Source organism: Opisthocomus hoazin, chromosome 3 (assembly GCF_030867145.1).
Source record: "Opisthocomus hoazin isolate bOpiHoa1 chromosome 3, bOpiHoa1.hap1, whole genome shotgun sequence".
Classification (NCBI taxonomy): domain Eukaryota; kingdom Metazoa; phylum Chordata; class Aves; order Opisthocomiformes; family Opisthocomidae; genus Opisthocomus; species Opisthocomus hoazin.
This window is the reverse complement of record NC_134416.1, coordinates 11,043,588-11,055,692: the sequence shown is the minus strand read 5'-3', so window position 1 is coordinate 11,055,692 and position 12,105 is coordinate 11,043,588. Positions and strand designations below refer to the sequence as shown.

Genomic DNA, 12,105 nt, shown 5'->3' with positions numbered 1-12,105 from the left:
TGCCAGTGAAGACAGAGGCAAAAAAGTCATTGAGTACCGAAGCCTTCTTCATATCCAGGGTAACCAGGTCTTCCATTCCCTTCCAGAGAGGGTCCATATTTTCTCTAGCCTTCTTTATATCTCTGACATACATGTAGAAGCTTTTCTTGTTGCCCTCAACATCCCTGGCCAGATTTAATTTTGTCAGGGTTTTAGTTTTCCTGACGTTATCCCTGGCTGCTTGGACAATTTCTCTCTATTCCTCCCAGGCTTGCTGTCCTTGCTTCCACCCTCTGTAGGCTTCCTTTTTGTGCTGGAGTATGTCCAGGAGCTCCTTGTTCGTCCATGCAGGCCTCCTGGCATTTTTGTCTGACTTCATTTTTGTTGGGATGCATGGCTCCTGAGCTTGGACGAGGTGATCCTCGAATATTAACCAACTTTCTTGGTCTCTTTTTCCCTCCAGGGCTTTATCTCATGGTACTCTACCAAGCAGGTCTCTGAAAAGGCCTAAGTCTGCTCTCCAGGGCAGTGATGCCCCTCATTTTGAATCGCACTCTGCAGTGGTTTTACCCTGTGTCTACCATTGGCAGAAGCAGTATCTGCATGATTTTTGATGGTGCTCACAGGCAATTCCATTTTGCTGCTGGAAGCACAGAGGCACTGACCTTAATTTCACATGCAGGAGAACAGAACTGCATCAGTCTGCCTAAATAATGGACCAGGGCTTTTTTTTTTTTGTTGCAGCACAAAAAGAACCAAAGGGAAAAAGAAAGCTACACTCCTTAAAATATAACAAGAAATCCCAACTATTCCTTAGGAAAATTACAGAAAAATAATTGAATGAAACATGAACATGGAACTGAATGCTGTTTTGAGCTTTATGTCAAAAGGATGAATGCTGTGGTCTAATCAGTAACAACGTTGTGATCAAAAATTGTTAGCATCTCTGAGGCAGCACAGACACCAGTGACAAATGTAGCACTTCTGTAGCACTCTACCCCTTAATGACTTGGAGAAATAATTGCAGGATAGACTAAGCCTCAAGGCACTTCCACAAGCATGGGGAGGCATGTAGCCAAATAAAGTCACCTAGGGTGGTAGGAAGAATCCTGATTCTCATACTCTGCTATGAGAACCTTAACCACAACCTCCTAGAGACCTACCTGCATTGGTGTAAATTGCTCATAGCTTAGCAAAGTCTTGCGCTGCTTCCCATGGGGTTTGATCCATTTGGTTGTGCTGTTGCAAGGACACTGTTTATCCACTGGCTCACCCAGCCAGCTAGCTGAAACTGAGTTTGCTTAAGAAAGGCCAAGTTTCCTCTGCCAAGTGATGCTGCTTATTCCCCATCTCTGCTCACTTTTCCCAAGGCTCTTTGAGAAGGGAGTACCGGGGACACAACAGGCTTTACTTGTCTGTCTAGCAAAAGTGTTTGTGCACTGAGGAGGAAGGTTTTTGGTCTTATCCTTAATGTTGCTTTTTGACTCATATAGGACCTTATGAATGGCAGGGGAGACCATAGCTTTTTTCCTCAGAGCAACGGTATTTGTGCTGCTGGAATACTTTCTGCAGTACAAGAGAGGGACAGAAGATGTATCACGAAGCCCAAGGCAGGAGAAGAGATGGATGAACTCCTCAGAAGATCAAAGTGTAAACAAAGACACAGGTGTTGATCAATGACAGAAAAGAAGATGCTGAACAAGCCCAGAGTTTGCCCAGTGTTTCTTGCAGACCATCTTGCCACTGGAAGTTTCTTAGCCAAAGGCAAGAGATGACGCCATGGTTAAAACATGCAGGAAGGGCAAAGTTTGTTTCCAAGTTGTATAAATGCTATTTATCTCATCCATCAGAAATTCTGAAACAAAGAAACTCAGACATTTAGGTCTAATATTTGACCTAAGAAAACCTGTACTGTGAAATTCAAAGTCCTTTTGATATTTTCAGTGTGCTCTCCTCACAGTAAATATGTAGACACTTCACCTGTAAGACCTTTCTGATATATGATGCCAATACAAATATGCTGGGAGACTTGGAATATCTTTATACAAACCTTTACATCGAAACTTTCCTTAACAAAAACCCCATCAGCATGTAATATTCTCTGCTCTGTTACTGTGCTTTATCCTGCATGAAAGTACATGGCACTGGTAATTCCAAGTTGCTGCTCTTATGGTAGAGCATCATGATGGTATCTTTTAATTACTGGAAATTATTTAAAGTATTGTCAGATTTTCCTTATGAGCTATTACATATTTGGATACCCTTATTGTATTTTCATGCTACCATTAGAAGTACTCTCCTGTGATGAGTCTTTTGCTCTTTCTGCCTACATCCTATTTGTGAAAATAACCTCTAGCAAAATTGAGAGTGAATTAGTCTCTAAATTAGACATCAAGTACTAATGAGTGAAATACAGGTTAGTAATGACTACTCCGTTTGGGTAAAGAATCTATAAAATATACTAAGTGGAGTTCCCGCATAAATCCTCTGAAAAATTAAGTATTACAAAATTCATGTGGAAATATGCATACTGCCTCAGGGAGACAACCCATTCGCTAACGCAACTGTTACTGCTTGATGGGGAATCTACGTTTATTTCTTCACCAAGAAGGACACCCAGCAATGAGATAAAAGAGGAGTGGGAAGATGTACCAATGGCTTAAACTGCTGTGATATATCCTTTGTTTAAATCATTGTAAAGCTGGAGCTGTGCTAGCTCCAGTGGTAGTGTTGGTCATGCTGATTCCAGATTTTTTGTTTAAACCTTTTACTACCTTAAAGGAAGAAAAACAGAACTTTCATTGCTAGTGTAAATCTGCTGTCTGCAACCATTTTACAATGAAAAAAACCCAAACAAACCAGATTGTTTAAACAGAAGTCCAGCATGACATCTCAGATGTATTCAAATCACCTCAAAAGATTTATGATCCCACATCATGGTAGACCTGATACTAATGCAAATGGAGGAAATATAGTTAATTGTTCACACGGTTACTCACTGCTCTGTGGTTTGAGGTATAGAGCTTTAACACAATTCTTGTTGAATGAGATTAACATAACACTTCTTGATCTGGATCTCAGCTATGGATACTGGTTGTTCTGCCTACTGAAAAACTGTAAAGTCTGGGGCAAGAAGAACTTACAGGTAAAAGAAACAAGTATAAGGCAGATGTCATGGCTGCCTGAAAGTGTGATGGCTAAATGTGAAGGCACAAGATTTTACATAAGAGAAGTTACTTTACTTCAGAGCTACCTCTGACTTGAAGCTGCCACTGCATTGAACAGAAGGTGAATGGCAGCAAATAAAAACAGCTGAGTGAGATGGGAGGTCCAGAGATATATACTGTCTATTTGATCAGCAACACTGCAGGGAGCAGCTCAAGATGCTGATGTAGAAGGTCATGTAAGCAGCTGCAAAATGTTAATGACTAGAAGAAAGCATAATTCCAGACTGAAAGGTTAGAGGTGGGGAGAGCAGAGGGAAGAGACTTCTGAAACAGCTTTATGTAACTCCAATTTAGATCTGAGTTTGTTTTGTTTCCTGAATGGGCAGGAAGAAGGGAGAAAGGGATAGTAATATAAGAAAACATGGAGGAAATAATTACTTTCTGTAGCAAAACAGTTCACACATGATTTTTTTCATGACTGCCTGTAGACTGTGGTTTAACACCAAAGCTACCAAGACAAACCTGTTGTTACTGCACAGGCAAACAAGGAGGAAACGGACATTTCCCACATTGTCCCATGAGACATTGCCCAAGAGACATTGCCCCTTCTTGTGAAGAAGAGGACACTGATTCATCCATCCTTAATCCACATCATCCATTTTCATCCTGGTGCATTCCCCATACTTCTCTGAGCAGACCCATGGTGCCCCAGCACCCTGAACACCATCAAGGAGGCTGCTGGCCAGCAGCTATACAGCTGCTGGAGGTGGATGAACCACAGCAAGTAAAACAGTTCTGATATTTTTTAAAAATTTACTCCAATGTAATGCTAAATTACCAGCCCAATTTAGAGGACAGAAGGAAGATTCAGTCCCCTTTACGGAAAAGATTTTGTGTTTGTGTTGCCTGTGCTTACTGGCTGGGACTAGTACCTAAGCAAATATTAAATGAAAGAACCATTGTCTAAGCTTTGCAGCGCAATGGCATTGGAAATGTCATACTGAAAAGAAAATGTATCAGAACTGCTCAAAATGTCAAATTTTAAACAGACTTTTTGTCTTTCAGAAGTAATTCAAAACGTTATTAATATTTAAAATTTGACCTATGTAATGTGATGGATGAGAGCATGGGGGTCTTCCCCCCTCTTGTTTAAATTGCATTTAAATGAAAGCTCTGTAGATTTTCCTCGTGGCTGCTAATTGTGAAATCTAAAATGACAAAAAATTCATATTCTAAAGACAGGATCTGATTCTGTGCAGTGTCCCTTTACTCCAGTCTGTGTTCAGGCCTCATTTCTTTTAAATAGCAATATAAGACTAGGTGAACCATTGACTAGCATGATCATTCAGGATATTGTCTGTGACCAGTCCATTTCCTCCTGTGCACAAAAAATTTTGAATATACCACCCCCCAGACTTCTGGGTTAAATGTTATTTTGTCTAGACTTTTTCACCTTATCATAGTTCCTTGTGCCTTGAAAAGATTAAAGATTGCTTATGACTTTTGGGCCTTTAGATGGTAATTCACAGGATATCAGAAATCTTAGATTCACTTCCTCTGGGTCCCTGTCAACTTTGTGTGATGACTGCACCAAAAGAAATATCGTCATGTCTTTTGTGCAGCAGTAGTGTCTAAATCGGTCTTGTGAAAGAAGAGCTTAGATACACTTCAAGTAGAATTTTTCTTTTCCAGTAGTTTTCATTAGGCTCTCACCACTGATACCACCTGAGGACTGGTCTCCCGTAAGTCAAGTAAAAAATCTGTTTTCCAGTGAAGGTTAAAGTGACCATGCAGACGTGGGCCTCAGTGCTTCCAATTCTCTGTTATTTTTATTTCTTTGCAGTCTAAGTACACATCCTATTGCAGACCTGCTGTTGCTGCACTGTAATAGCATACAAGTCAATCAAATAATATGAGACCTGTGCAACCCCATCCAATGTCATCAGTTTGCAAGACAACTTCTCCCATTGCCTTGTGTTTTTTAACATATAACTTGCGTCTGGATGTAGACTGAAATAGAAATTAGTGAGATCATACTGCTGTTGAGAAGCAGCAAAGACATGAACATTATTTACCTCTTAGAAGCAGATGTTAAAAAAGGGATTTTTAAAACAAAGAATTGACAAATTTGTTTTGACTTGAAATAAACATAGCAGCTGCCTAGAGGACTTCAGATGGATCCTATGACTAAATGAAAGAAACATATCTATATAAATATAGATATATGTTTTGAACAGAAGTGTCAGTTTATTAAAAGGCTCAATCACTGTTTTGTGCCAAAGCAACCTGTCATCTGACAGAAAACTCCTTGTACTAGATAGCAAATGAAACCCGGCAAATGGCTGTTGTTTTCAGAAGCAGTTTGCTCAGTGTAGGCATTTTCCAACAATGAAATGTAATCATTGCAGCATTAGAATGCCTGCATCGTGACACCGTTATGACCTCTAGCTCAGTCTCAGCTTCTGAAAACTGAAACAAAATGAAAAACAAAACCAGAAAACAAACAACACAAGCTAGAACCTACAGCTTCACTACTTCAGTGGACATTTATTACAATTTGAGTTGCGAATAATGCAGCTACCAAGACCCAGCTACCTTATGCTCCAGGCTGGAGTCTTTAAACATCAGTGAAAAAGGCTTGATATGCTCTCTTCTCAATTTATCGCCACTCCGTAAGTCGATGGTGTGCTCTATTCGCTTGTTAATTTCCTCAGGCCCAGACTGGACATGCAAAGCTTGTGCAAGATGGTTTGGAAGCAGATTTATTGAATTTCTTGTTAGGGCAGCCAGAGTCTAGGGGAAAGCACATGCAAACAGAATAAACCTGCTGGTCCCCTTGGGTTAAAAATGCAATGTTTTAGATCATGTTGCATTGCAAACCATTACAGCATTCCATGCAATTCATTCAATGAAATCTACAGAAGTGTAAAATAGTAAGTCTGTTCCACTAAACACATACAGTACATTAAGCGGAGTAAGTTAATGCCCTTTTTTCTACAGACTAGGAGGTTAGCTGCTGCACTGAACACTAGGAATATATATTCCCCTTTCCAGATTCTGCTAATTCTGCTAACTCGAGCATGCATGAGGGGAGTACACACCAAAATCACAGCAGGGTGTCTAACTCAGTGGTGTGTTTTAACAACTAAGAATGGAAGCTAAAGAAAGCAGAAGTCACAAAACAGAAGTAATGAAGTTTTTCTTGATCTCGAAGTTACTGGATGTGTGTAGTTAGGGAACAGATCGGTTAGGCAGGAGTAAAGAAGGTGACATTTCTGATCACTTCAGCATGGGTTTTCAAATAATATTTTCTTCTTCACTACTGATGTATTTCAGCCAGTCTAGGTTACAGTTAGGCTATAAGATTTAAGTTAACTCTAATTCATGTTATTATTTTAAATATTATCTCAAATGCATTATTCCTTCAGTATTTCATTAACTAATCAAAGGAAAAAAAAAAGAAAAGTCTTTTCCGCAGCTTTGCAAAGGAAAGGTAGCGGAGATAGTACGAAAGGTGCTTCACCTTCAAGAAAGAGGTAGAATTTGCTTTTATAAAGAGAATAACTCAGTCCAGTTTCATGGTATCATTTCATGACACAAACCACAGTGAAGCAGCACTTTCCCACTTGAATGGGCAAACAAACTCTACTACCTGTGATATTTTTGAGGGTTAAGAAGTGTTAATGAATGGAAAGGATACAAACCGTCACACATCACAGTGTCAGACATTTCAGAATTATTATGGACAAGATATACACTGCTGCTCGAGAAATGTTATCGCATTGGTCCTTGCTGGAAAGACTTTCTGCTATATCTCCTACTGGGCGTTTTTGAGAACAGGAGTTTCGGATGGATTTATAACTAGATTTCCCTGGAAAGCCATTTCTTTTGGATCATGGTATTGTGTACAGCAAATGATATAGGGAGATTTCCCTTGTTCGTATTTGAAGTATAGTCAGCAATTATGTTCTAATGAATCTTGGTGAGCACATTAAAACACAGGAAGGGTCTCAGATACCCCCTGTCAAATCCCATGTGACAACTTTCTTTACAGTCCTAAAATAAATTCCAAGGACTCTATAGTCACAGACAGTCACTTTTGTTGAGTGACTTAAGAGCCCCAGTGTATAGGCAGAAAAGTGTATCAGGACGGAAATCTTCTGTCAGTTGCAGTAAAAAGCAATCTTCCTGTTTGCCTTCACAGAAAAAGGACTTCAGTAGGGAAGGTATGGCAAACCATTCTACTCAAATGTCTCCATCTTCTCTCCACAAAATCAATACCATCAAAATTTGGAGAAAAAAATCATCAAGGAAACTTTGCTTATACTAAAGTTTCAGATATGCCTGAATCCATATTATAGTCTTGGATTTAAAGTGGAAACTCTAAGGTTAGAGCCAAAACTCCAGAAAACAATCCATTGAACTCACTGGATAAATACTCTATTACTACACACTAAGGCACTAGTTAGGTATTCGTGACTGTTTAGACACTGAGCTATGTAGAGAAGTTAATATCAATTTGTGGTGGCTGAAATCGCACAAGAGAGTCTGAGGTTACAGTTAAAGGACGAGAACGCACCACACGCTGTTATGCGCATTAATTCCTCAGAATTAGTTTGTATTGCTGTATCTCCACTGAAACTGAGGGTGCAGAAGGTGCCTAGTGTTTTAACTGGGCATTGTGTTTTATTTATGTGAGGGGAATGATCTTAGTACATGCTGGTAAGTGACTACATTTTGCTTCAAATTATATTTTACAATTTGATTAATATGAAGAACTGTGTCCTTGCTGAATGTATGAAGTAGTTTACAATTCGTGGTAGATGAACGTGACATAATATCATCACACTGGCAACAGTGCCTGTAGTATTAGTGGGAAAGTGGACTCTAAAGTTGTATTTATTTTCAGAGGATAACAAGGAAATTCATATTTGAGTTTAGTGGAGTCTTCTTTTCCTCACACCCATACACTTACTTCAGAAAACAACTTCTCTGTAACTAGTGATAATAATAATGAAGAAAATCGTGCAAATTATTGTTCTAGGAATATGTTTTAACCACATTTTGTATCTATATTCCCCTCTTTGCTCTGCGTCTTTTAAGACTGTGTTATGCCAATGTAAGGAAATATTGGTTCTACCTGTTACCCCTCATACATGTTTGTGAACAGCAATATGGAAGCTACAGTTGTGAATCCTACAATGGGCTTTTGAACTTTCCTGATGCTGACAATGACCATTCATCATACAGGCACATATACAATATACAAGGTTCTGTTAGGAAAAAACCCAGCTAAACTTACATCTGATACTAAAAGATAGGATGAATTAAAATGAACAAAAAATAAAACTCCAACTTTAGAGATAATTATAGAGATTTAAAAAAGGTAGCTGGGATTAGATTTTCCTTCCTTCCTGCAGTTTTCATGGAGCAATTTCAAGCATCTTGACCTAAACATGAAGGGAAAATTTTAATTTAGAAAACTCTAGGAAGGCTTCAGATTATATTTTTCATACTGCAAACACCAGATCTTCACTGGAAATAAGGAAATATAAGACCACAGGTTTAAAGAAACAGGATACAGGTAGGATTCGGTTCAAGAGGAAGACAACTAAACGAAGGTGTCTAGGTGTTTGGTGTCTAAGCTTCTGCTACTGGCAATATACCTTCTGGATATCTGCAGTTGCCTCCAGCACCACACACAGTGACTATATAATGCTTTCAGCTACTTCTTTTGGAAAGCCCAGAGAAAAAATCCAACTTCATCAGCTATTAATTTAATTTAGAGAAGGAGACCTTAGAATAATAGAATCACAGAATATTTTGGGTTGGAAGGGGCCTTCAGAGGTCTAGCCTAACCCCCCTGCAATAAGCAGGGACATCTTCAACTCAATCTGGTGGCTCAGAGCCCCATCAGACCTGGCCTTGAATGTTTCCAGGGATGGGGCACCTACAACCTCTCTGAGCAAATGAACTTTCACTCTCTTCAAGTAAAATAACTTCTGTCTAATTTTCTGTACTTTAGAAAAGAAGCCTAGACATCTGTTTCAATAACAGAATACTCCATCCCTATTGGGCATGGTCTGAGTTTCACAGCAGACATTTTCATCCTTGGCTTAACTCACCACCAGAGCTAAAATGCGTGGTGCTAACCGTGCTGTACACAGCTGCAGCTTTTGTTAATGTCTGTGAATGCATACATAAAGAGTGGCTATTCTGTTCCTTGCTCATCTCAACACAACTCTATTCACTGTCTTAGGCTGCCCATGGAAAATGAGGTTGAGGTAGAGAATATGGATTGTGATGAATCTGAGTTTGGCAAGAGAACACACCAGAGACTTTGTCATAACTACAGCTAAAAGTAAGACGTGATCAGAGTTACTCAAATTTTGTTGTAACTTATATTTAGTAAGGAAACTATTTAAATGGTATTGGCAAATATTCAAACATGTGGAGTGATTCATTGTTGGGTTGCTGCTACTTGGATTATCAAAGTCTGCTGCTGCCAGTGACCTTTAGGTGGCGTAATTAATGTTATTAAATGCTTATTCTGTCCAAGGCTGACACACCTCTCGAAAAAGCTGCTGGATCCTAATATAATTTAAATTTATCATGTGAACTTTGAGCAAAAATGCATCATTTACCAACAGTAATGCCTATTGTCTCAACTTTAAAATTGTAAATTACATAATAATTGAATCACACATGGAACAGCAGATTTTTAAAATCTTGTCTCCACCAAAAAAAGCTTATTGTAAAGCTGTCTAATGTAAAATTATAGTTATTCACAGCAGAACAACAAGTCCTTAAAAAAAACAGTGAGAAACTATTCTAAAAATAAATTGTTTATTGTCACAAGACATACATTTGCTTTAAAACAACTGTTTAGTTATACATATTTCAACAATTTTCATGGGCTTTTTACTAGTTTATTTAGTGGAAGTTGTTCAATAATAGAATAAAAAGACTTATTTATTCCTCCTCTTTGTTAGTATCAAGGTCAGGTTTTGCTGAGAAAATTGTCAATGAGATGATAGGCTACTCTGCGTAGATTTCTTGGACCACAGAAATTGGGACGTCTTAAAGGGAAAGAAGAATCAACAGAGAGAGATCAGAAGATATCGACAGCAGCATGCATGCGTACCTCTATTCCTCATGAAATGAGAGTATAGAGACAAGTCAACAAATTACAGTGAATGCTAAAAGGCAGCGTACATGCAGATACACAGATATACAGAACATATATAAAACAGGTGTTTTATATAACAGCACACTATGCCATGCTCCAGTTCGATTTGAAGAGACAAAGAGACCACCATGGGCTGGTTGATTGTGAAGGCTTATCACTTCTGAGCAGATTTGTAAGCAGCAGAAGACGGTAGACAAAGCAAGACCTCCACACAATGCTTGAAGTTCAACAGACAGTGCAGACAAGTTGGACTAAGGATGTGCAGCAGAAGAAGGGATATATCATGTCATTACAGACCCCTCCGAAAAATAGAAGAAAACTCCAGGTGACCTTGTTTCATACTCATCAATCTTTCAAATGCAGTGAAGAGTGGTGTCTGAGGGCATTTTAATCTTTACATCTTTAATTCCTCTAAGCAAGCAGGCTTTACAAGTGATTTTTATGACTGTACAAGAATTGCTGGTTCCCTGGGTGTTAGTAATTAGCCATAAAATGCTTTTGGAAAACATCTGATCAGAAGCAGTTTTTATTATCTCATATTTCTATTGAGCTAACATGACCTTAGAGTCTAACTCACCTGCTAGTTAAACTTAATCATGTCTCAGAATCTCAGTATTTCATTTTTTTTATTACAAAAAAGAGTGAAGAATTGACAGACTGTTTTCACAAGGTGCTTTTTTAAGATACACCTTTTTTCCTTCCCTTGTACATCAATAACCTACACTCTGCTTTTTCCTCTGGTAAAACATTAATTTGCTCATCCCTTTACTTTGATGGTGGTGCAGTGAAGCTGTGCAGTGAGAGACATGCTCTGACTAAGAGATCCCAGCTAGTTTAGTAACATTAGCTTTACTTTTAATTTACTTCTTTGTGGACTGGTTAAATTAAAACTGTGTAGCATTGAATTTCATTTGGGAAATCTCCAAAACCTCTGGTCCCTCGGCTTTTCCCCAGTTTGGATACATGATTTATTTCTGCCCTGAAACAATTTGTTTAATCCTCTACTGTTATAGTATGTGTTGGAATAAAGGTCAAAGATGAATTTGTCTCCTCTGAGGCTTCCATTATTGAAATGCACTCAAACATGAGCTCATACTTGGTGACATTAAAGGGAGTTTGACTTACGTTCTGTTTTCCCACTATGTTATCAAATGGAAGTTCAGGGCTCCAGGATCCTTCAGTAAACGTTGCTCCACTGTTTCTCCTGTCGGAGGAGCTGACGGCCTCTTTCACAATATCTTCAGGTAAAGTCAACAGACTCTCCTCAGGTTGTTTAATTAAATAAGTTTCAATGTTATGTTTCCTCAAGAATTCATTACGTTCTTTGCCATGCCCTTCTTCAACTTTGTAATCCCCATTCAGGCAGTCCAGAGTGGCTTTGGAGATGTGAATTCTCCTGCAGAAGTGAAACAAGTAGCAGCAAATACTGATTGTGCTCTACTATACAAAGGTAAGAAGGAGTTTATGAACTCTGCATCATTATTAACATGCTGGATGAACAAAAAGTTTTTTATTATTTATGATGATTTCTCTAAAAAGAGTGAATAGTGTATTCAACAAATGTAAACTTATTTTGGGGACAAATATTCTCAAGGCATGTTCACATCATTAGGATCCCATGAATGCACAAAGTCCTGTCTCAGGAAAAACATTCTGATATTCATACCTGATGATAACTTTTCTCACTGTTACAGTTTAATGGGAGACCTTTCTGAGTAAAACACTATTCAGAGTGAATGAAGATTGCCACTCCAGGTAAATATAGTGAGA

General features: G+C 38.6%; 1 protein-coding gene across 2 annotated transcripts in view; it reads right to left on the bottom strand.

Annotated features, from left to right (window-relative positions):
* The window catches only part of ADCY8 (adenylate cyclase 8), a 141,195-nt gene that overhangs the window by 43,834 nt on the left and 85,256 nt on the right, over positions 1-12,105 (bottom strand). The window contains exons 7-8 of one of the 2 annotated variants that reach the window (XM_009941668.2): positions 11,461-11,731; positions 5,742-5,939 (exon numbers count right to left, since the gene is read on the bottom strand). In XM_009941668.2, the coding sequence (XP_009939970.2) occupies positions 5,742-5,939; positions 11,461-11,731 (469 nt within the window). The remainder of the gene's footprint in view (positions 1-5,741; positions 5,940-11,460; positions 11,732-12,105) is intronic. The other variant, XM_075415543.1, reaches the window with a different exon arrangement.